The sequence below is a fragment of the Andrographis paniculata genome, unplaced genomic scaffold (assembly GCF_009805555.1).
Source record: "Andrographis paniculata isolate CXL003 unplaced genomic scaffold, ASM980555v1 Contig69END, whole genome shotgun sequence".
Classification (NCBI taxonomy): domain Eukaryota; kingdom Viridiplantae; phylum Streptophyta; class Magnoliopsida; order Lamiales; family Acanthaceae; genus Andrographis; species Andrographis paniculata.
In genome coordinates, this window is record NW_026137605.1 from 1249158 (window position 1) to 1274234 (window position 25077).

General features: G+C 29.7%; 4 protein-coding genes across 6 annotated transcripts; 2 read left to right on the plus strand and 2 right to left on the minus strand.

Annotated features, from left to right (window-relative positions):
* The first annotated feature begins 592 nt into the window (after positions 1 to 592).
* Positions 593 to 1191, plus strand: LOC127263344 (auxin-responsive protein SAUR26-like). The gene has a single exon (XM_051292327.1). The coding sequence runs from the start codon at positions 760 to 762 to the stop codon at positions 1189 to 1191; it is 432 nt and encodes a 143-aa protein (XP_051148284.1). The 5' UTR covers positions 593 to 759.
* Positions 1192 to 3236: 2045 nt separating this feature from the next.
* Positions 3237 to 7503, plus strand: LOC127263594 (caffeoylshikimate esterase-like). Its single transcript, XM_051292695.1, has 6 exons — positions 3237 to 3249; positions 3706 to 3852; positions 3942 to 4072; positions 4902 to 5039; positions 5220 to 5318; positions 7167 to 7503. The coding sequence occupies exons 1-6, from the start codon at positions 3237 to 3239 to the stop codon at positions 7452 to 7454; spliced, it is 816 nt and encodes a 271-aa protein (XP_051148652.1). The 3' UTR covers positions 7455 to 7503.
* On the minus strand, positions 7293 to 10917 carry LOC127263343 (uncharacterized). 3 transcript variants are annotated; one of them, XM_051292324.1, is made up of 4 exons: positions 9948 to 10916; positions 9307 to 9472; positions 7808 to 8295; positions 7293 to 7374 (listed from the first exon to the last, which is right to left on the minus strand). In XM_051292324.1, the coding sequence occupies exons 1-3, from the start codon at positions 10746 to 10748 to the stop codon at positions 7847 to 7849; spliced, it is 1416 nt and encodes a 471-aa protein (XP_051148281.1). In that variant the 5' UTR covers positions 10749 to 10916; the 3' UTR covers positions 7293 to 7374; positions 7808 to 7846. The 3 variants fall into 3 exon arrangements, with proteins under 3 accessions (XP_051148281.1, XP_051148282.1, XP_051148280.1); XM_051292325.1 differs by lacking the exon at positions 7293 to 7374 and having other exon boundaries at positions 7534 to 8295; positions 9948 to 10527; positions 10599 to 10917; XM_051292323.1 differs by lacking the exon at positions 7293 to 7374 and having other exon boundaries at positions 7534 to 8295; positions 9948 to 10915.
* Positions 10918 to 13890: 2973 nt separating this feature from the next.
* Positions 13891 to 16923, minus strand: LOC127263710 (beta-fructofuranosidase, insoluble isoenzyme 1-like). Its single transcript, XM_051292882.1, has 5 exons — positions 16073 to 16923; positions 15602 to 15760; positions 15269 to 15513; positions 14417 to 14513; positions 13891 to 14305 (listed from the first exon to the last, which is right to left on the minus strand). Exons 1-5 carry the CDS (start codon positions 16916 to 16918, stop codon positions 14120 to 14122), a joined length of 1533 nt encoding a protein of 510 aa, XP_051148839.1. The 5' UTR covers positions 16919 to 16923; the 3' UTR covers positions 13891 to 14119.
* Positions 16924 to 25077: the final 8154 nt, after the last annotated feature.

Sequence of the window (25077 nt, forward strand, 5' to 3'; positions counted from 1 at the left end):
TAAAAAGGGAATATATAATTAATTTAACATATGGGGCAATAGATTCATTCTGCACTGAAATGTTTTGATGTCTCAGCATAAAATAATGTGATGGGATTATATTAATATTTATTATTAATTAAATGAATATTGGAAGACAAATCATCAAATTAATTCATTCTTGGATTAGGTTTCATCCTTAACAAACAATACTTCTCTCTCTCTAAATAATTGTAATACACAAAATAAAATAAATAATATCACCAATCATTTGAACACACACATCTTACACTTTCATGTCGTCCACTAAAACACAAATTCCATTCTCTCTCTCTCTCTCTCTCTCTCTCTCTCTCTCTCTCTCTCTCTCTCTCTCTCTCTCTCTCTCTCTCTCTCTCTCTCTATATATATATATATATATATATTAAACATTCCCTGAATAGAAGCTTTGATTTTTGTGCTTGAACTAAAAAAAAAAAGTTATTTTATTAGCAATAATTAATAAATAAATGTACATTATGATTATTATTCGTGCCTGCAGCCTGCAGGGAATCGAAGCTACCTATTAATGGCGATCCATTCTTCATCTTCTTCCTCTTCCTCTTCTATTTCTTCTTCTTCTTCAGGTCTGCATTAATAATCAATCAATCAAAATGCTGCACCAATTCCAAACCCTAACCCTAACCCTAACCCTAATTTCATTCTGATTTCCCTAAATTCAATTCCCAATATCATACATTCAATCAATTTCGATCCCACAGGGTAGGTAATTTACAAAAAATGATGGGCATCAAGAAGCTCAGGTCCGTCAGGAAACTAGCAAAGAAGGTCAAGGTAATCGGCGGCGCCGTAAATAATCCCAAACCCCCGCAGTACGAGTGCTTGCCCGGCGGCGAGACCAACTCCGGCGGCCGGAGAGGTGGCGGAACTTTCGCCGTGTACGTCGGAAAGGAGCGGGAGAGGTTTGTGGTGCCAACAGCGTACCTTTCGCACCCTCTGTTTAAGATACTGCTGGAGAAGGCGCGTGAGGAGTTCGGATTCGAGCACCAGGAGGGGCTGGCGGTGCCGTGCAGCGTTGCCACATTCCGGCAGGTGATCCACGCCGTCGAGACCAGCAACGGCGGGTTTTGCATTGGGGAGCTCGTTGAAGGTGGAGAGTTGTCGCCGCCACCCCCAAATCGATTAATCCGTACCATGTCGTTGCAGGGATGACTCGAACTCTATATATATATATATATATATATATGTATGATTTTTGTGTTAGAAGTGATGATGATCATGACTTGTTAATTGATCTAATCTGATGTGATTTTTTGGTGTTAACTATGGAAGTGGTGATAGGAATATATATATATATATACATATATATATAGTATGTGGTTTGCGGTGCCAAATTAGTCATAAGTCTCTCTCTATAAATGAGTCATTTTGGATTGAGTTTTAAGACACCAAAAATTGATAAATAACATTTTCATATATAGTTGTGGCTTATGTATTTTATCTAAGGTTGCGATCTTTTGTGGATTTTAGTACAATTTTTATTATTCAAATCCTTTTTTTTCTCTAAAAATATCACATGAAATAATTACTTTTTTTATATTATACTCCCTCCGTCCACTTAGAAGGTTGACATTTGTTTTTTGCATGCTGATCTTTAAATATTAATGATCATATCAAAATATAGTACAAATCAAATCAAAAGAAAATGACAAAAAATATATTTATTAGTGTCTTATAATACAAATATAATGACATTTGTATAAAAAATTATACAAATATAAGTATATTTTTAATGTTAAATACAATGACACAAAAGGTAAATATAAACTTATTAAGTGGACGGAGGGAGTATTATAAATTTAATTTACTTTTTTTTATATAGTTGTCGCATCAAACAATTATTCAAATTTAACTTTTTACTATTCAAAAATCCAAAACCCACAAACAAACATACCCTATAGAGTTTTATAGGAGATAGTGAGTTATGGATTTTAGAATTGTTACGGGTCGGATCGCGGGCACCGGGTTACGGGTCGGGGTTAGGGCTTATGTTCAATTGGGCCACAGGATTAAGTGTGTTTGTGTATGAATCCAATAATAGTCTCTATACAAATTTTATGAACCAAAATTTTATAACAGTTTGTTCATAGTTATGTGTAATTGGTCTATATATTATATAACTGATTAATCTCAATTATCATGGTGATTAATTTTATTATTAAAAAAAATTAAAAGTATACATATGTAATAAGAGCAACATAGATAGTTCTATGTGGAGAGAAGAAGCCAACTTTGCATGACATAAAGAAAAGCCACCCACCCAATAAAATCTCATTCCCATTAACCACTTTCTTTAAATTATCTACATTTTTAAATATATTCTACACCTAACAAGGTCTAAATTTCCTAAATTTTCTAATCACATTTTCCTTCTACAAATTTGTGCTATTAATTTATTCATAATCATTAAATCACTCCTATATTTAGAGTTGGTTCTTACCTGATTTTAAATTAAAATTAATAGTATTATTTATCTTTTACAATTTTAATAAAAATACATTATTTTATCTTGCAAAATATCACATCAAAATATTATTTAAACAAAAATTCAAATAGCATTTTATTTCAAATCAATTTTAAATCGCAGCTAAACAGACCCTTTTTGTATTCAAATATAGAAAATAAATAAAAACATTAGAAACAATCTTTCCACCTTAGCTTCCCTTTTCCATTCCAACATTATATACACAAACATATATTTATATATATACATATATATATATCTACAATCACAAATTTCTCTTCTCATGGATATGATGGTACTCTCTAAAAGTTGTTGTAGTTGTTATCATTATTTTTAATTAATTTGTCCTCCTCAATTTATACAAACCCTAATATTCATTCCTTCATTCATATATATCATATGTGTGATTGATCTTTAATTGTTGTAGGAGAATCGACATAAAGATCTTCCTAAGGATGTCAAATACGACGAGGTAAGTAAGATCCTACGTTAATCAATCAATCAAAATCAAGAAACCATATATATATATATATATATGCCAGATCTGATGTGGATTGATCGTGGTGGTAATAACTTATATATATATATATATATATATACAAAGGAGTACGTAATAAACCGACGAGGGGTAAAGCTATTCACGTGCTGGTGGCGATCGCCGGCGGCAGGCGGCGGAGGACCAAAGGGCCTGGTGTTCCTATGCCATGGTTACGCCATGGAGTGCAGCATCTCAATGCACGGCACGTGTATCTTACTTCATCTGTTCATCAAATTTATTTATTTTTAAAATAGAATGGGTTTATTTTGTGTTTTTGTTTACAAAATTTTATGTAGATAATATAAGAATAATGAGTGTGTAAATATATAAATATTTTTTAAAAAATATGTTAAAAAAAAATTGTTAAGTGAACGAACACATGTTGGGGCCAATCAATATGATTTGAGTATTCATCCAATTATGTTCATTTGACTGGACATGAATTTTATAAAAATAAGGAAACATAATAATTTTTACTTTTTTGAGTAAAATTTTTTATTTTTTTATTAAAAATTAAAAATAAAAATAAATTTAGATCACAATTGAAAAGAAAAAAAAAAGATAAATTTGAACGAGAGAGTGGGATATTTGTTTATTTAATTATTTATTTAGTTAATAAAATTAAATTAATAATTGATTATATTATAGTATTATATTGCAGCAGGGTGTGCGGTGAGGCTGGCACGGGCAGGGTACGAGGTTTACGGGGTGGATTGCGAGGGCCACGGCAAGTCGTCGGGAATGCTCGGACTTATTCCTAATTTTGACAATCTTGTTGACGACCTCTTCAATTGCTTCACTGCCATTTCGAGTATTTATTTTTTTTATATTTTTTTAATAATTAATTAATTTATATATTATAATTATTAATTTATAAAATTGTTTGTGACCGAATGGTAGAGAAAAAGGAGAACGAGAGAAAGATGAGATTTGTGATGGGGGAATCGATGGGAGGCGCCATGGCCCTCCGTTTGCACTTGAAGGACCCGGACTTCTGGGACGGCGCTGTTCTTGTGGCCCCCATGTGTAAGGTAATTAATCTGCTTTTTTCTTTCTTTTACTTAATTTTACTTTTCTATTTTTTAATTCTTCTACATATTTTCAGTTTGTTTGGTTACCTTATAAATAGTTGTCGATAAAAATATTATTTTTCACAAAATAAAATATTATTTAAATACAAATTAAAATTAAAATTTTATTTAAATTAATTTCCGCTTTATTTTTAAACTCAAAAAAAAAATTCAAAAAAATTAATATATTATATTCATTTTTTATTTTTATATTGTCTACACAATTTTCTATATTTCACATAAAAATTTATTATCCTTGGCACAAAAATTTAAATCGTTAGTATTAAATATGATAATTTGAGATAAAATAAAAAATACAAGTTAAACAGTATTTGACCTAAATGCACCCAAATTGTGAATAAATTTTAGAATTTTAATTTATAAACCTCTAAAATTTTAAAAATATATATTTTTCTTATATTTAGCTTAAAAAACAGTAAAAATAAACTCTTAAAACCTGATAAAATAATTATTTTTTAGTATATTTATTATTTTTTAGACTAAATACAAGAAAAATGAATATATTTATAATTATAGTAGTTTAAAAATTGAGATTTTAAAATTTATTTTTAATTTGGGCGCATTTATGTCAAATACCGTTAAATAAGGACTGCCGAGAGGATTAGACGCAGAATTTATGAAACCACGAAAAAATTTGACGCAATTTTAAAAATATAAAAAATTTGATGCAATTTCATGAAACCACCAATAGATTTTGTACGGCCATAAAATAAACACAATCAAAGGTTTGTGTTTTTATCGGACCCAAATGTATTATTTGTATGGATAGATAGCTGAAGAGATGAAACCGAGCCCATTGGTAATAAAAGCGTTGACTTCACTGGCTCGACTGGCTCCAACTTGGAAGTTGACTCCGTCGCCGGACATCGTTGACTCCGCCTTCAGAGATCCACGTGTCAGACAACAGGTCCTCTCATTACATTCTTTCATTTCCACACTCTGACTCTTACTCGTCATTATCATCAGTATTGTTATTTTTTAAAAAATTGATTTTATTTGAAATTATTTTTAGTACTGTTGTAATAAATGAATTATAATAATAGTAGTGTGGTATTTAATTAATTTCAAAATTGGGTAATGGTGACAGATTCGATCAAATCCGTACACGTACAAAGGCCGACCCCGCCTTCAGACCAGCCATGAGCTTTACAAAGCCTGCCTCGATTTGGAGAAACGACTTCGTGAGGTAACCCTCAACTCACTCATTTCATCCTTTCATAATACTAAAATACATTTTTTATTATTTTTTTCGTTTGTCTTGTCTTTTTCGTCGGGTCTGATTTGCTGGATATTAGATTCGGTCGGATGTTTACACAATACGTATTTTCGGGTAGTAACTGCGGGTTCCACGTTATTCAAAAAAAATACATTAATTTTTTTAAAAAAAATTGTATTTTAAATAATGTTGATGTGCAAACCCGAGTCCCGCATTGGACGAAGAAAATTGCACACCTTATAAGTCACAAGTGAACTCCACTAGAATGAGACCTTTTGGAGGATATCCAAAAACAAATCCGTGCGGGCTTAGCCCAAAGCGGACAATATCATACTAGTGTTGAGTTGACCCAGTCTCAACTCTGGTATCAGAGCCCGGTTAGATGGTGAAGTGGACTAGGTGGCATTGGGCATTGGTTGTGGTGGTGGGCTTGCTCCACTAGTATGAGGCCTTTTGGAGGATATCCAAAAGCAAATCCGTGCGGGCTCAGACCAAAGCAGAAAATATCATATCTGATCTTCTTATTATTTACTCCCTCCGTCCCACATAATTTGTCCCTATTTTCTATTTTCGTCCGTCCCACATAATTTGTCCTTTCCTTTTTTTGAAAAATTAATTATACACTTTAATCATATTTTAAAATTTAAAATTTAAATTTTTTTTAATCTTAATTAAACTATTTAGTTATCTAAATCTTAATCTATAGTTATTCTTACTAAATAATCATTATTTTTACTAATATATTTTTTAATTAATTACTAATTATACTTTACCTAAATTCTCGTGTCTACAGTAATATACTCATATTATATGGGACGGAGGGAGTAGTTTCATAATTAAAATTTGTATAAAAATCGTCCAATAAGTGATTTTTTTTTTTTTTGGCAAAATTGGTCTTTCGGTCCGAATATGTCTATGTAACACGCGTCTAAGTACATCGGAGCACACATTTCCACGAGATAATAACAAAAAAAAAGTTACTATAGAATTAAAATGATAAAAACATCAATTATGAAACTAAAAAAATCAACGTGTCCGTAAAAAAATCCAAAAAAAATAATAATAATAAAAACATCGAACTAAATTGATAAATAGTTAGTTATGGGACGAAGAAAAAATTTATATTTCCGCCAGATGATGTCTATCTGGCGGGCACGTGTGCTTCAGCGTTCCAGGGAGTGCCACGTGCACATTTTTTACACTGGAAGACCAATTATGCCTGAAAAATCATTTATAGGACGAGGCGACGGCTACTTTTTTTAATGTAAAATTCAGTACTGTACTGAATAGTACACTGTGTGCTACAAAATTGCATACGGTGTTACCATAAACAGCACACAATATATCTTAATATAATATAAATACAGCACATGATCTAACAGTGCATCATACAGCACATACAATACTTCATTTTAGCATATGATATACTCTCATACAGCACACGCTATTATATTGAACTAACATCACATATTTTTATTACAAACAACACATTTTTTATATAATAAAGACGTGTGTTATTTCATTGTAATCATCATCATTGTTAAAATTGTATTGTGTGTCTACTCGTTTATATTTGTATTAATCTATACTATATGCTAAGATTAGTTGTAAGATATGTTATGTGAACTGTTTTATTATAGTTAGTATTATATTAATGTATATTAATGTGCTATCAATTTACATCTGTACGTGCTAACTAATTCATCACAGTTACTGTAGTCAATTTTTAGATATATCTGTAGTACGTTTCTTCTTCAAAAGCATGATGATCAAATCCTTGCCAGAAACCAAAAAAATGATAATAGTGTAATCAAACAGGTCTCCTTACCCTTCATTGTCCTGCACGGAGAAGACGACAAGGTCACCGATCCGGCGGTGAGCCGAGTCTTGTATGAGACGGCTCGCGCTACCGACAAGACGTGGAAGCTCTACCCCGGGATGTGGCATTCCCTCTCCTACGGCGAGCTACCGGAGAATCTCGACATTGTATTTTCCGACATCATCCAATGGCTCGACGACAGAGCCTCTGCATCTGCCGCAAAATTTGAAGAGCAGCTCAAGATCGACAATGACCACAATGCCAATGCCCCTAAGAAAATGATATGATTCTACGAACCCCTTTCAATAATTTACGGCGACCATTCGTCGAATCCCTTTCCTTACCAAAAAACAAAAAAAAAAACATTCAAAGTTTTCGATGTAAAATGATCGCCGCGCCGTCGTAACAAAGTACTCAAGCTCAAAAGAGCAGCCTTTTTTAACATAGTAGAAATATATATATATCAGATCGGATCCTCTGTCCCAAAAATAAATTCTATCCTCCTATCCTCACACATGTAGTGTATAAGACATACATACGTGTGTGTATATATATATACATTATGTGTGTAGAGATATGGAGATAGGTTTTATTTTTGGAACAGATGATCTCAGGGTATATATAGGTATATAGATAGTACCTAGTTAATATCGATACAAAGTCGAGAATCTAGAAACTTCTAGAAGCATCCGTCGATTAGAAGCCTTTTGACACGGTCGACGAGCTCGGTGATCTGATCCCGGGAATGCAGAGGAGCGGGATAGACGCAGGCGCAATCGAGCTCGCCGTTGCGGACGGTGTCGAACATGCCAATGGAAGGGCCAATGCCGTGGGCTGATGCGCAGCCGATGTAGTCCTCAACGCCAATCTTCTGCTGCATTTTCTTGGAGTTGTCGATGACGGGGTCCTCGAAGACGGAGATCAAGGCGCTGCGGAGGGACGAGGATGCCGTGAGGCTCGGATTATCGACGGCTTTGGACATGAGGAAGTTGAGATCAGCCATGTCCGAGAAGTGTCTGTTGCACTTCTTGTACTCTTCGAACACTGAGTAGCAAATCTTGGCTAAGTCCCACAGGTTTTCTGTGCCCTTCACGCTGTGGATGTTGAGGATCGCCGAGTGGTAGAAACCTACAATCAATATCAACAACTCATAAATATTTTCAAAAAAATATCACTACCAAATATTTAAAGCAAAATTGCTCATACTCAAGTTTGAAAAGTTTGAACAATTCCCACTCCTAATACAAAATTGTATGAAATAAATTTTTGTGCAATATTTTTTAAAAAGACGAACGAGTCTCGCGCCATTTTAAAGGGATTACCTGCCTCTGATGATGACCCTTTTATTGATGATAGCAAAGAGAAATGAATAGATATTTTAAAAATTACGAAACTGTCCATGCAATTTCTAAAATAATAATAGAGAATTTTCAAATTAGATTATAATCAAAATTTAAATTTATTACTATTTTTAAAATTTATCAAAATTTCAAAACTCGATCCAAGTATGCCCCTTTCGAACTCAACTCAAATATGTTATCAGTATAAGTTTGAATCAGCTCATTTAGGAATACAAGCTAAAGGAAATGATGTGCTGATTTAGAAAAATCAACATCTGATTTTTCAAATCAGCATCCATAACAGATACAAACAATACATATTCATATTATATAAATATATATTATGTGTAATAAAATGATATATTATTTGTTCATAATTATATGTATATTGTATAAGAATATATCATAGGCTAAAATCAACTACTGCCTGCTGTATAAAATTATAGCATGAACTATTTCATGTGATACATTTATATTGTATTAAGATATACACGGTATTGTTTATAATAATATTATAATGACTTAAACGCATATGGCAAGGTTTGACCATATATGTGTATGTATTTAAATAGAGAATCAGAGTTTTAATGCAGAAAATGATGTCTTACACTAATACATAAAGGGACAAAAATATCCTACAATTAATTAGTCTAATACGAGCTGGTTTATAGAAATAATAATTGTCGAGCTTATCAATTTCTATAAAAGAGTCGAGTCGGGTCATTAATGAGTCAGGTCAAGGTCGGCACGTGAGGTGCACGGTTCCATATTAATTAAGCGGCAATGGCAATGATCTTACCGAAGTGATGAGCAGGAAGAGGTGGATCGAGAATGGAGCGACAATCGGTGAGAGTCACGACGCCGTATTTCTTCTTGTCGGAGCTTTGGGATTTCGTAGAACGAGCAGCAAGTAATGCAGCTGCTGCTAGAGCTCCACACAGTTTAATTCCTTTGGATTTGCAAATCTGACGAAGAAGATTCAAATCCATCAGTTTTGATTAATTAGCTAATGTTGAAGAGATGCAGAACATTCTGGAAACAGAGGAACAATTTTGATTGCAGTTATGGTTATGAATCCTTTCAGCTAAATCATGTTCTTCATTGCATTCATTATTCAGGAAATAATCAGATGAAAAGTGAGGTTTCTGCAGATTAATGGATTCCTAAACATCAACACTCTCGAATCTCGATAGTCGCGTGTTCATCACTGAAATTCGTACCGAAACAGAAGACTTGCAGCTACAGATCCTAGAGACACGCGTAATGATAAAAGCAAAAAAAGCTTCAGCAGATCTTCAGCAATGGTCATTAATGGCGGAAACAGAATGCATAGCAGCAGTTGTTGAGAAGATTTAATGCGAATCGCAATCAATACGACAGGAAAAAAGCACACCGCTACGAATTTACAGCAGAGAAAAGCGGAAATTGAGTCAAACTTACAGCGAGAATGGAGGCAGTGCAGCGCGCGTTGATTTGAAATCTGACGACCTCCGAACGCCTCGCGGATTTCGTGTTTTTGAATTTCAAATTTGTTAACCGAAAGGAGTTGAGAGAGTATCCCAACATGTCCATTCCATGTGACCATAACGTCTTCTTCCCCATTCCGTTAGGTATCAGACTTTCGATCCCCTTTTCCCCTTCCCCTTCGTTTTCGATTTCCTTTTTCGCCGCTCCTCCTTCCTTCTCCTCCACCAGCTCCATCAATTCCATCAGAAGCTCCTCCGCCGTGGTCCTATCGCAGACCGAGGTGTGGAACCGCAGCACCACGACGGCTCTCGCGTCGGACAAGGCGTATACACTAGCGTAGAACACCTCGACGCCGTCGGAGGGGAAATCGCCAGGATCTGACCAGTTGTTGGCGTTCAATTCCTTTTCTAAGATCAATTGAAGCGGAGATAGGCTAGGGAAACCTCCGGCGGAGAGATTTCGGAGAATCTCAGCCGTCGCTCGAGCATCGTGAACCTCGAGACGAACCTGCCGAGGAGCAGACGCGATGAGGAACGAGAAATTCTTCGAGTTCCTGCAATAATGGAGCTTAGATCGGAGTATAGGATGAGATTTCTGAATCTTCAGAAGGATATCGGAAAGTACGGAGGTCTCCGACGGCGATTTCGCCATCTGAAGCGCCAGCACGGTGACGCCGGTACCGGACGACACCGCACGGCACCAGTTCTGCTCTGTATTCCCAAGCTCTCGACGCCTATCGGAAAATCCATCGGAAACTTGACCGGCGTCAGGCATTTCTCAAATTCCGGCGACGGAGTTGCAGAGTGTTGGTGGATGGCGAAATCTGCATGTCTGATACGTAGGCATTTATCAGTCTCCACAGGGGTAAGAAAATAATTTCATTCAATAATCTGGCAGGCATAATAAATCGCTGTCACGTGAGTGGCACGAGGGGATATATATTTATATCTCTATCTATACGTACCCACATTTATTGAAATCTTATCTAACCTTTATACTCTAAATACCTCACCCACTATATATATATATTTGCCACATAGTAAATATTCAATAAATAGATATACAATGTCACTTTCATTTTCTGGAAAATGATTACACATTTTAATTTCATTTTAAATTTTTTATTAAACTAATTAGCTATCTTAATCTTAATTTATAATTATTTATATTATAAAATAATTATTTTTACTAATACATTCTTAATTATCTGATAATTACACCTATCCTAAAATACCGCGTCTACGGTGTAGCAGTCACTATATTTGTGACGGAGGAAATAGCAAAGAAGTCAAAATAAATAAATACAAATAAAAAAATAAACTAAAATTATTTCATCATGTGACATCCCTAAAATGCAATAAATAAACATGGTTGGGTGGTGAAATATAACACTAAACCTTAAATGCTATTTATTGTTAGCCAAATTTCTTACCAAATGTAATTTCTATCGCTTTCTAAAATAGTTCATCAATTTTATTTAATTCTCAGTTGTTAGCAATTTCTGATATATACGGAGGGAATTCAGATCAGATCACGTGCTGATGTTTAATTTTATTTAATATATATATATGTTGAATTTATTTGGGTCGTTGATATTAATTCTTGGTATCAAAGTTAATTAATAGTGTTTCATTGTTTTTTAGTAGTTGAATCATAATTCCATGATTTTGTTACATAAAACACCAAATATTTTATTTATTTGCATTAAACATACCGAATGTCTAAAATTGATATTTGATTTTAATAATATATCTAAGTTTTATACAAATTAAAAAAAAAAAAAAAAAAAAAAAAAAAAAAAAAACTTAAAATATCTTAAATAAATTTTTTTGAATTAAATAAATAATAAATAATTAATCGATCATTAATTTTTATAGTTTTTATAAATATCAGATGATAATTTGTCTCCAAAAACTATAAAATGAAAGATTAATCAATTATTTATTTATTTATTTTATTAAAAAAATTATTTAAAATATTTTACATTTTTTATTTATATGAAATTTGCTTAATTAGATATTTATTTATAATCAAATATCAGTTTTGAACAAAAAATGTATTTCATGCACACAATAGATTTGAGGCAATAAATAAAATATAAAGTATTTTTTGTATTTTTTACTAAAACAGCATAACCTCTAAGATTAAGTGTCACCTAATATTACTTTCTCACAAATATATTTTTTTAAAATTTTATAATAAATTAAAAAATAATAATATCTTATTCATTAGTAAATATATAAAATGATTTTAAAATTCTTATTATTTTTACTTTATTTATATGTTTAATTGTATTTTGTAATTTATATAAAAAAATTATAGGTATTTTAATATTCACGTCTGATTACTTTATTAGGAAAGAGACACTTTTAGTATAATAATAAAAAATAAAATATAAAATAAAAAATCGAATGATATAGAAAAAAGTATTTGAATATACAAATTAAAATTACCTATAGATATTTTAGTAAATTAAAAGGAAAATTATTTGATTGATAGTATATGTGTGATGGAATGCGGTTCTGATTTTTCCAAATAGAGCATGCTTTATTTATTTATATTTAAAACATGTACTCCATCGGTCCAAATATAATAGTCTTATTTATTATTTTTATTCGTCTCAAAATAATAGTTTTATTTTTATAAATAATCATATAACTGTAAAATTATCCTTATTTTTTCATTATTATTACACAATTGTCATTGCTTTTTACACTAATATACTTACAAGAGCAAAAAAGTCATTTATCCTTACTTTTTACCAACTACCAATATAATATCAATATTCATTAAATTTCGTGTCCACACATAAGACTATACTTTTGGGACGGATTGAGGATTATATAGAAGTATCACATATGCTCCGTATGAGTATGTTATTTGCTCTCTAGAAATATATCATATATTTTAAATTTTTGTATTATATTTGTATTTGAATTTGAATTATATATTAAAAAAAAAATTATATACTTTTTGTAATAATATTGTATATTATCTAATAGCACACGATGTGTTATTCAACATATTTCTAATTTTACCATAACCCGCCATAGTGATGAAATAATAAGGACAAAATTATTGTACCGTAGAAGATAGTTTGTGGTGTAGTGATGTACTCGTAACAATTATTATATTTAAATTTATCAAAACAACATATCAACTGTTCTTTTCAGGAATGTATGTAAATATATAGCTCCTATAAAAATACAGGTCTTTCTTTGATACTACAAGAAAAGGTAAACTGTTTTTTTAGTCCCTAGAATTCCTTATCATTTTAGTCTCGTAAGTGGAACCTGTCGTAAACTAGTTCTATAAGTGAAAAATTTTCGTTGTTTCAGTCCTCCGGCGCTGAAGATGCCTGCGTGGCTCGCCGGAGCTGACGTGTCCGCTATAAAAATACAGGCCTCTCTTTGATACTACAAGAAAATAAGGGCCCAATATGTTTAAATTCATGGGCCAATACAAACTATTCAGAAAATGAGTAAAATGTTAAGTTAGACTGTTTTTATTTAAGCCTTGAATCTACTACTTTCGAGCTATTCACTAGTCAAATACATATTTTTTTTATTAATATATTTTAAAAATTATTTTTCATTCACAATATCACGAAAATCCAATTTATACTAAAACTTTTATTATTTCAAATATTTAAATTCAAATCCAAACTTTAAATAAACATACGCTTAGAAATTTCATTTAGGGTGTGTTTGTTTAGGTGTTTGGATTTTGAGTTGGGATTTGAATTTTAAAAATTTTGAATTTGAATAATTGTATGATGTGATATAAATAGGTGTTGATGTGATGTTTTGAATGTAAAATTGATTTTTAGTATAATATAACAAATAAAAAATAGGGGTTTGATTTGATGTTTTTTGGGAAAAAATTTTGGATGAATAGTAGAATTTAGATGAAATCCTACAAACGAACATACCCTTAATGTATATAAAATTATAGCCCCGACTTCAATACGGGCCTATCCTCGAAGTAATATACCCCGAAAATTAATGGGCCCAGTAGCTATAATCATCGGGCCCAATACAAATTATTCAGAACTTAAAATAAAGAAAAAAAAATAACAAAAAGAAAATCAAATATCTATTTTGTGTAATAACTTAATTTAATTTTTTTGTGTAATAATTTGTTGATCACTGGTTCATGTTCTTAGGTCTGTTCATGGACCATGCCCGAAGGGTGTCGATCTGGACATTCTCTGAGCCATTGTTGAATACATATAAATGTGCATTCTCGTACACTGCAAGAGTTGGATAAACCCTCGACGAAATGCAAGTTTTTCCTCCTTCGCCAAAGCTCTCAACCACAGAATTGTCGATCTGAAAAAAATAAAAACAATCAGGAGAAATTGAGCGATGAAATCAGGACCGTTTGTTTGGTTCGATCTTGCAAAGATCGATGAATAATGATCGTTCGATGGCTTGGCTTACCAAGCTCCGGAGGGACAGCTTCTTCTTGGACAAATCGGCGTCGATGAATCCGGCGAACGATGGCCGGTATGATCCCTTCCCGTCTTTCAACGATGACCTAAACACAATCGAAGAACGCCGTTAGGTGTAGGAGTTTCGATATTAACGTTGTTGAAAAACAAACTCAAATCTCATATCGAAACAAAAAAATAAATAAATAAATAAAACATATATCAACTGACAATACAAGGTATATGATAATATAATACAAATATAACATATAAGTTGAAAGCATACCACAATAGTCAACATAGCATATGCTATAATTGATCTCAGTATATAAGCTATATTAACACAGTACATGTATAAAATAAATCAGTTAGCACATACTAACAATCTATACAACATGTATTGTATATATTGTTATCATGTACTATTAAGTTATATTTAATGTATGGCAAAATTGTCAATAACCGTCCCATGATTTCGAAACTTAACGTAAATTCTCATATATTTTAAAAATTGTACAGCGATCCCTTAAATTTCAAAAAACGTTGCATTAAACCTTTCTTTTACATTTTTGTGTAATGAGAAGATAATTTATCATCTATATTTTTTTGTATGGCGGAGGTTTCATACAACGTTTTTTAAAATATAGGAAGGCGCGATGCAATTTTTAAAATATAAAGGATTTTACATTGAGTTTTGGAACTACATGAGAATTATGGACAATTTTGTCTTAATATATTTATATGTTGAATAGAATAATCAGTATGAGGTTGATTCTCTCAATTCAGCACCCTAACATGTCTCGATGTTATGTGTTGTATGTAAAAACTAAGGTAAAAAATGCGACGGGGAGAATATTTTTACCTCGATGCATCAGAGCACATGAGGACAATGTGCTTCGATTGATCCTTGAATACGCGGAAGAAGACCGGCGTAAACTCTTCGAGCTTTTTAGACGCGAGTGTCGCAAGTCCGAACGGTCCTAATCCGCCATGTACGGTTGAGCCCTTCTTGCCGCAAAGCTTTTGTGCGTCGTATCGATCCCACTTTGGGTCGAACGGTTCAGCTTTGTCCAAACTATTAAATGAAAAAACCACCTCGACGTCTGCCTGTAACAAAATTTTAAATGAGATAGTCATTCAACTGACTTATACTTGACCTTACGCATTTGTTAAATGAAATTAAAAAATTGCTTACTTGAGCGGAGGTAATATTTTTTATCTCGATTATTCTCCCTTTCTCGAGCTTTTTATTCTTTATCTCGATCTTCTTTCCCCTCAATTTTTTTATTTCTTCGACCGGCCATTGTAGCAATTGCTTCCCACTCGGATCCAACCATACCTTACGCGGGATTAGCTGAAAAAAAAAAAAAAACACATGATAATTATATATATGAATGTACTATAAACAAAAAAGAAAAAAAAAATTGATAAGTAATGAAAAAACTAAGTTGAAAATATAAGAAAATAGAGTTTTTTAATCGTCGTTGAAAGCAAAAGTTCACTACAAGAAAATATCATTTTTTTAATGAGATTTTTTTGTCTCTAAATTTATTTTTTTTTGTTACAAAATTAGAGATGAAATTTAGTTTGCTATGTGAACTTTAAAAATAAAATTTTGTTATAAATATACTATTTTTTTTAAGTGAAATAATAAAAATTTGAGTACCTGAATCCCGGCCCAACCTTTTTCGACATCATCGGCCATGCTATCCGACTCGTTCGCCCAACCCCACAAGATTCTTCGATTCTTTTTCGGATCGAAGAATGTCTTGGAGGCATAGAAGTTTCCATAATCATACCTCAAGCCATTCCATCCATCGATCATATCCTTGCCAGGGGTATATTTGTCATTTTCATAACTCCCAATCGTGTAATACTCGTATCTCGTTACGTCCAGGCTGACCTTCATCACGTGCCTCACGTGCGCCCCGGCAGCCGAAGTATCCAAACCGCTCTCGCCGGAAACCGCCACCGGAAAAAAGTCCGGGCACTCCCAATTCCCGGTCCCGGCCGTCGTGTGCAGCGGTTGCTCTGCCTTGAGCCACCGCACGAAGTCCTTACTCCGGTACAAATAGGCGATGCCGCGGTGGCCCCACCGGCCGCCGAGGGAGAGGCGCCACCGGCCGTCGGCGGCCTTCCAGGCGGTGGTGGGATCGCGGAAGGCGGTCTTGTTGATATACGGGTCGGGTTTGATGAGGGGGTTGTTGTCGGGTTTGACCCATACCCGGAGATACGGGTCGGATAGGTTGGCGGGTATGGCGTAGTTCTGGACCTGGGTATTGGCGCCGTCGATGATTCCGGTGTAGAGGATGACGGGTTTTCCGGCGACGATGGTAGCGGAGCCCGACCAGCAGCCGTAGGCGTCGAAGGTCCGGGACGGGTAGATGGCGTTTTCCAGGCGCTCCCAGGACACGAGGTCCCGAGAGACCGAGTGGGCCCACACGATGTTGCCCCAGACAGCGCCTTTTGGGTTGTATTGGTAGAACAGATGGTAGACTCCGTTGTAATACATCGGTCCTATAATAATAAATTATTATTATTATTATTTATTATAAATAAAAATAAAACTATTTAAATGAAACAATTTGAATAAAGAATGAGAAAATATAGGTGATGCATGAAGTATTTTATATATATATATATATAAATATATATGGATTTCAAAATTATTATATGGTTAAATGTTAATTTTAGATAACTCTTTTTTACTTAATGAATAAGTATATATATGCTACAATATTGATAAAATATTACTATTTCATCTGCTTTAAAAGTACATATTTATTTATTGCCCAAAATTTGATTAATATTATATCTTAACAGTAGTAGTTGACGGTGTTGGAGATTTTTGTTTGCAGATAAATATATTAATGTTGAATTTTTTAATAACTTGAGCTTTTAAATGAGATGGTCATTCTGCTCATTCAAAAATAAAAATAAATAATAAAAAGAAAAAATTCAGTGAACAGGAGAAAATATTAATTATAAAAATAGTGATAGTGTATTTTTTTTTATCAAAACAAACAACACAATTTTTAGAAAATTAATATATTATATAAATATAGGGATGGAACTAGTAATAAATAAACTTAAAACTATACTCCCTATATGTTATCCACATCTTGCTAATAGTAACGATAGGTTTGGACTTCGGACAGCTGTGAAAGAGAGAGATCGTGAAGAAAATAAATAAATATTTCTTCTTTTTTTTCAAAAATAGTAACCGTTATAAATTATATATATATTATGTTAAATATTTAATATAATAAATTGTTTAATAATTATTACAGTGTGTGATTAAATATTTTAATTCAATAAAATATATATATATATATATATATATATAGGGACTGACCATTGGGATCTGGAGCACATGGACCGTTGGATCAATCACCCGCCACCAGCAGGGAACATGGAAAAACAGATAATAACAAACAATTCAGAAGACAAAAAAATAAAATAAATAAAAATGATTCGAATTAATTAAATTAAATTAAATGAAGGGGTATTGGACGGTTATTTGGATTTTTCTTCGTCCCCATTTTTCCAAAATTTGAATTTTCAAAAACATTTTGAATGTGGGACTGAGTACCAACAAATAATAATTTAAATATTTTGGCATCTATATATGTATATATATATACATATATCTGTGTAGATCATGACGTGTCTTCTTCTACATATTTATTATTTTGTTTATAAGTATTTAATTTAGTCATTCGAAAGCAGAGACTTGGCCACAACAGCTAAGCAAAGTCATGGACATTGGTGTCTCTACGTGGACCATATATATATATATATATATAATAAAAATAATAAATAATACTCCAATCCGTCAAGCAAATATGTGTTCATTTGATCGAATATTAGATTTAATAAAAGTGAGTAATAATTATTATTTTTTTTACAGTAAAAAAAATATACAAAAAGTGTAATGATTTTTATTTTTAAAAAAATGAAAATATTTTTTAATGACAATCCAGAAAAAAAAATGAATATAAATTTATACGACGGATAGAGGGAGTATATACCTATATATATATATATGTATGTATATGTGTATGGTAGAATCTAGACAATCTTGGGTAAATGTTAAACATATGATATGTATTTATGTATATGTTTTAATTAAAAATATATATTAAAATAAATATATGTTAAGATAAAATATAATTTATTATAAATTGAATTGTGTGCGAATACACAGTGATGGAATTTTATTAACATTAGGTAAATTTATTTAAATCAAAATTTTACTATTTTTAAAACATAAAAGAATTTGTTTAAATTTTACTATTCTAAAAAGTATTTCTATATACATTATCTTTTTAGTAAAAAATAAATAAATAAATAAAAAGAATTTGATGTAATAGTTTTAAAAAAGAAATAATAAGCAATTTAATATTAAAAAATATTATAAATTAAATAAATAATATCAAAATTTAATAAATAAATATGCATGCCTATATTTTTCATGTTAGTTTAGTCGTCGGTTCCATTTATACCCTCTATTATTTCAATAAATTTTTATGTTAAATTTTTCTATAAAAATGCGAAAATATCCCTAGCGTAAAATTCATCGATAAAATTTTTTCAAACTCCGACAATACGTCCAATATCGGATTATCATTTTCAAAAGCTAATCTCCAATTAACAACAACCCTAAACCCTCAAATTGTTCTTGACCAAACCTACACATAATCTACCCAAAAAAATTAATAAATCACAATAAATGAAAAATAGATACATTTCAGATCACATCGATCAAATCAACGGCCAAGATTCGACCAGCTCACACACATTGGACTCCTCAAATTATTAACAAACCAAAGTCCAAAACCATCACCTTCAAGAAACCCCAATCTTTGACTTACTATTCAAAACAATATTGCCTTAAACTCTCCGTCAAATTCACTAGAATTTAACACAAAAAATAAAAAATAAAAAAAATAGTTATTGAATATAATATTTTTTAAAAAAATAATAATAATTAAATTCGTATAATAAACGGGATATATATATATATATGTAAGAAAAGAGCATGCATGTACATGTAAAATTATTACCATTGATCCAATTTCTCGGGGGTTGGAAATGGAAGCCGGTTCGATGGAGTTGCGACACTTTTGGCGACGAGGATTGTAAGTGCATCGAGAAGACGGGATGGGAAGCGCCGACACGATCGTCGAATGTCGAGAATAGGAGAATTAAGGATGTAAGAAAAATGAAAAAAGGGTTCATTTTTGGGTAAGACATATTGAATGAAGTGAAGGGCTTAGAGGTATGGGGAAAGGGTGGGTATTTATAGAGTGAAAAAATTAGTAGTCATGGATTTGGATTTTTTTTTTTTTTATTTTTATTATTATTATTATTATTATTTATTTTTTTTGAATTTTTAGGAATACTAGGATGATGGGTCTTCACTATTTTTTATTTTTTATTTTATTTTTTTATATTAGAATATTTATGATGGGTCTTAAATAAAAATTGATTGAAGAAAAGTCAATGGTCATTAAAATTAAAGTTTTGGGTACTTCGGGTGTGTTGAATATTAATATGTCATCGAAGAACATGGATGTTTTTTTTTTTTTTTTTTTATTAAAAATATAACTTATTTTGTCCTATTTTTTTGAATCTTTTTAATTTTTTAATAAATTAAAAAATAATATGTTTTATTAATTAGTGGAATATGTAAAATGATTTTTATATTTTTGTCTTACTTTATATATAAAATAATTTTATATGTAATATTATATTTGTAATTTATGTAGAAATTATAGATATTTATTTGTATTAATGTTTTAATAAATTGTATCAGTTGGAATGAGGGAGTATGAATTTTCTTTTAAATGTGATTTTAATTTTTTTATTTTAATAATATGTTGGGTGTGATATTTTATTAAAATATAAATATATTTTTCTAAGAATAGATGACAAAATAAAAATAAAACTAAACTCCAAAAGCACATATAGCATTTAATGTTGGGGGGCCAGTTTAGTGTTTTAATTTAATGTATTTTTTATTTGAAAAAAAAAAATATGTTAATAATATAAAAATTAAAATTTTGTGTTAATGTTAACGTTATGTTAAAAATAATATATATTATATTTCATGTCTGGTAAAAATTAATTAGGCAAATTAATCGTTCTTTTTAAATTTATATTTTCACGACTAATTTAATTGTGTTTGAAATATTTTGGTATTTTGAATTATTTTAAAAACTAAAAAACTAAATATTGGATTTGTTTATCCAATATTTTTTATGGTACAATTTCCTATAAATATTATCAAAAATATTATATATTTATATATATATATACATATTAACATAATATATATATAGTATATACTTAATTCATTAAAAAAATTAATTATTTAGTAAAAAAAATATTACTTATTATACTGTCAATACCACTCTCCGTTAACATAAAATGACATTTATCCAAAAACAACCTGTTAAATATAATATATATCAAAATACATACATAATAAGTTAAAATATTTTTGAAATATAAATATAAATAAAATAATATTTTATTTTAATTACTAAATCTAATATTTTAAATAAAATTAATTTTTATTGTAATATTTAGAATACGTTATATGTCCATCCAAAAATATTGAAATGTCATTTAAGTTTTATTTTATTCAAATTTATATATATTTTCTACTATAGTGCAACTAATCAATATGCAAATATTTCATCAACACGAAAATAATAATACTGATAATAATCTCATGTTCCAATCTGAATGGGCCATTCTGGATTATAAAGTAAACTAAAAATTGATTTATTTTTTTTTTTTTCAATTATAAGTATTCATTTTTTTATAATAAATTAAAAAATAATAATATTTGATTCATCATTGAAAATATATAAAATAATTTTAATACTTTTACTCTTGCAAATACAAAACAAATAAACACTTTTATAAAATACTAAAAGTTATAAGCATTTTGATATTAATTATTAACTACTTTTACTATGATATGAAATTAATAGTTTTAATAAAATATACGAAACTAATAGAAATGATATATTAAATTGGGATGGAGTGAATAATTTTTTTATTTTTTTTAGTGAAATTGTAAATAATTTTGATATTTGTTTTTTTTAATTTATATATAAATTAATTCAATATGTAATGGTATTTTTGTAATTTATGTTAAAAAAAATTAAAAGTTATTTTCATATTAATATATGATTATTTTTATTACTTCATCTGTGCTATAACAAACTATTCATTTTTGCATTTTAGTATGTCTCGTAACAAAGTATATATTTCCTTTTTAGTAAATGTACTGTATATTTAACATTACAAATACTCTTACAACTTACAATATATTACACAAATTTCATTACATTTATATCACACAGTACTAATAAAATTATTTTAGTCATTTCTATTTTATTCCTATTACATCCTAATATAATACTAATATTTTTAAAATTTTATAAAAAACATAAAAGAATACATAATTACGAGAGTGAGAGAATATAATAAAATATAAATAATTTTAAATAAACCGACAAAAATATAAAAATAATAATAATAACAAATAGAGAATTAATCAGTTAAGGACAAGAAACCACAAAAATAGCCTACGAGTAATAAAAGAATACCATACGGCATTGAAATCTAAACAAGATTCTCCTTTGCAGTAGTTACAGTAAATCCAGTTGATTAACAGTGATTTTATCTAATTATAAATTTCAATTTTCTCTTTAAATATTTTTTATATATTTTTTTATATAATTTTTTATATTTATAAATTACATCCCAATTTTAATTTATTTTATATATTATAACTCATACCTGTAAAATTTATATTTTTTTAAAATTTACATATATGAAAATTAATATTTATAATTAATAATTATTACAAATAAATAATTTTAAAAAATAAAATTATATATCATTTAAAAAAATAAAATAAAATTATATATCATTTTTCAAAAAATATAATTATATCTCACTTTTAAAAAATAAAATTACATATAACTTTTTAAAATATAAAATTATATATCATCGTTCTAATAAACATAAAAATTTCACAATACACTAAAAAAATAACAAAAATACACCAAACACCATAAAATTCTACAAAAACTCCACTTCATTTTTGGAGTTGAGGTACAGTATTACACCGTACAAAACTGCATAAATAGGGGGTAGGGGTGTCAAAAGTAAATCCGACCCGAAAAATTGAACATGTTCGACCTGAAATTTTTCAGGTTCGGATTTGGGTATTTCGGGTTTAAAAAAATCGGGTCGATCCGAACTCGAAACGAAAAAAATTCGTGTCGTGTTCGAGTCGTGTTTCGGGTTGACATGATAACATGAAATATATAAATCATGTTAGGTTTTGAGTTTCGGGTTGACCTGAAATTTTTATTATTATTATTTTAATTTATAAATATTTATATTATTTTAAATATAAAATAATATAAAAATAAAAATAAAAATGATATTTTTTAGGTCAATTTTATTTTTTTTAAATTTTCGGGTCTGTTTCGTGTCGGGTTCGTATCGGGTTTGTTCGGATTTCGGGTAATCTGAAATTAATTAAGGTCAACTTGAACCCAACTTAAGAGAATTCATGTCGTGTTCGGATCTAAGGTTTCAGGTCAGATTTTGGGTTCAGATCGGGTTCGGATTGACAATTTTTTTATTATCCCCGTGATTCAACTCGACACGAATACGACCCAAAAACACGAATTGACACCCCTAATAAAGGGGGGATTTTGGGTGGATAGGAGCCCCTCCCCCCATTTTTGACACACTTTGGAGAAGGGTTTATTTTACTTTATTCTAAAATACATATAGCTCCGTTTAGAAAGGTTTTTTTTTTTTTTTTTTTTTGAGATTTTTGGTTGGTTGAAAAAAATAAAAATAAAATAGTATTTGATTTAATACTTTATAATAGAAAAAATATACTCTCTCTATCCCATAATATATCAATTTTTTTCATTTTAGTCTGTTCTACAACAAAGTATCAATTTTCTTTTTTAGTAACTGTACTATGTACCTAACATTACAAATACCCTTACAACTTACAATATATTACACAAATGTCATTGCATTTATATCACACATACTAATAAGGTTATTTTAGTCATTTCTACTTTATTCATATTATATCCCAACGTAATACTAATATTTCTAAAACTACGTGCAAAAAACAAATTGATATTTAGTTTCGGGACGAATGGAGTATTTAATATGAGTGAAAATTGATTGTGTAAAAAATTGATTGTCAGCAATACCTTATATAAGAACGAACAATACATAATATAACAACATAAGGGCAGACATAACGTAATTTATATTAATATACTACAAATAGGGTGCATAAATTAACAATATACTCCCTCCGTCCCGCATATCATGTCCACGTTGCAGTTTTTGTCCGTCCCACATTCCATGTCACTTTCTTTTTTTGGAATATGATTACACACTTTAATCTCATTTTAAACTTTTTAATTTATTTTTTAAAATTTTAATTAAACTAATTAGTTGTTTTAATCTTAATTTATAATTATTTATATTATAAGATAATTATTTTCACAAATACATTCTTAATTATTTACTAATTACACCCCTCCTAAAATACAGTATTTACAGTGTAGCAGATACGGTACGTGGGACGGAGAGAGTAATATATAGTTGCATATAACACATGTTATAATTGATTTCAGCATGAGAAATATTCCTCCACTCCCAACTAAAAGTACATTTTACTATTTTCATTTGTCTTACCCACAATTATTTATTTCGAAGAATAATCATATAATTATGTCAAATAATCAGCAAATAAGCGGGTTATTTACCCGCTAATCTGCAGTGGGATGGGCTAAAATTTAGGTAGCCCAACTCAATCCACCGGCGGATGGCGAATCAAGCGGAATAACCCACATACTTTGAAAAATATTAAACATATAGTAATTTTTATATAATTAATATAAAAAATATTTTGTCTTAGAGTTTAATTAATAAATATTTTAAAACAAATTTCTAACTTAATTTGATTCAAAATTTTAAATATCATTATTATTTTTTAAAAATAAATTTTTAATTGAAAATATTTAAACAATAAGTATATATTATTCTGATAGATCTTTCAATAAATTTTAAAGAATAAATATGATGAAAGATGAATAAAACAAATAAAAAAAGAAAAATTAAAAATAATAGATATTGTCAATACAGTCATAAAAAAAGAGTATCCTTGCAGACATATTATATTGGTTAATTAATTTAACATAATATAAAAGTTTTTAATAAATTAATTATTTGATTTAACTTAATATAATCAATCTCATATATATATTTGTTTACCTTTTCATTAAAAATGGTTAAATATTAATATTAAACAATGATAATGATTTTTATTGTAATAATATGTAAGTGATAAGTTGTAATAATTTTCTAAAGTTTCGTAATAGACACAATTACTAAAATTTTGTACAAAATGACGAAATAGATAAATTCATTAAAATATTAAATTCAACTCATTTTGATAGCCCTTCTTAAACTTAATCAGGATTGTATAATTGTGATCATCATTTTGCTGTTTTTTTTTTTAATTTTAATTTTAATTTTAATAATAATTTAATATTATTTGTAAAATAATATATTTTATAAATGAATATAATAAAAATTTTGAAA

Bases quoted from the DNA above. Each gene is read 5' to 3' on its own strand.
- LOC127263710 (XM_051292882.1), bottom strand. From the start codon at position 16,918: ATGTATTACAACGGAGTCTACCATCTGTTCTACCAATACAACCCAAAA. The intron at 15,761-16,072 runs GTACTCAAATTT...TTTTTTTTTCAG, and splicing joins AAGGTTGGGCCGGGATTCAG to CTAATCCCGCGTAAGGTATG. The intron at 14,306-14,416 runs GTAAGCCAAGCC...TATTTTTTTCAG, and splicing joins AGCTGTCCCTCCGGAGCTTG to ATCGACAATTCTGTGGTTGA.
- LOC127263343 (XM_051292324.1), bottom strand. From the start codon at position 10,748: ATGCCTGACGCCGGTCAAGTTTCCGATGGATTTTCCGATAGGCGTCGA. The intron at 9,473-9,947 runs GTAAGTTTGACT...CTTCTTCGTCAG, and splicing joins GCACTGCCTCCATTCTCGCT to ATTTGCAAATCCAAAGGAAT. The intron at 8,296-9,306 runs GTAAGATCATTG...TATTGATTGTAG, and splicing joins TCTTCCTGCTCATCACTTCG to GTTTCTACCACTCGGCGATC.
- LOC127263344 (XM_051292327.1), top strand. From the start codon at position 760: ATGATGGGCATCAAGAAGCTCAGGTCCGTCAGGAAACTAGCAAAGAAG.
- LOC127263594 (XM_051292695.1), top strand. The intron at 4,073-4,901 runs GTAATTAATCTG...TTGTATGGATAG, and splicing joins TTGTGGCCCCCATGTGTAAG to ATAGCTGAAGAGATGAAACC. The intron at 5,319-7,166 runs GTAACCCTCAAC...GTAATCAAACAG, and splicing joins TGGAGAAACGACTTCGTGAG to GTCTCCTTACCCTTCATTGT.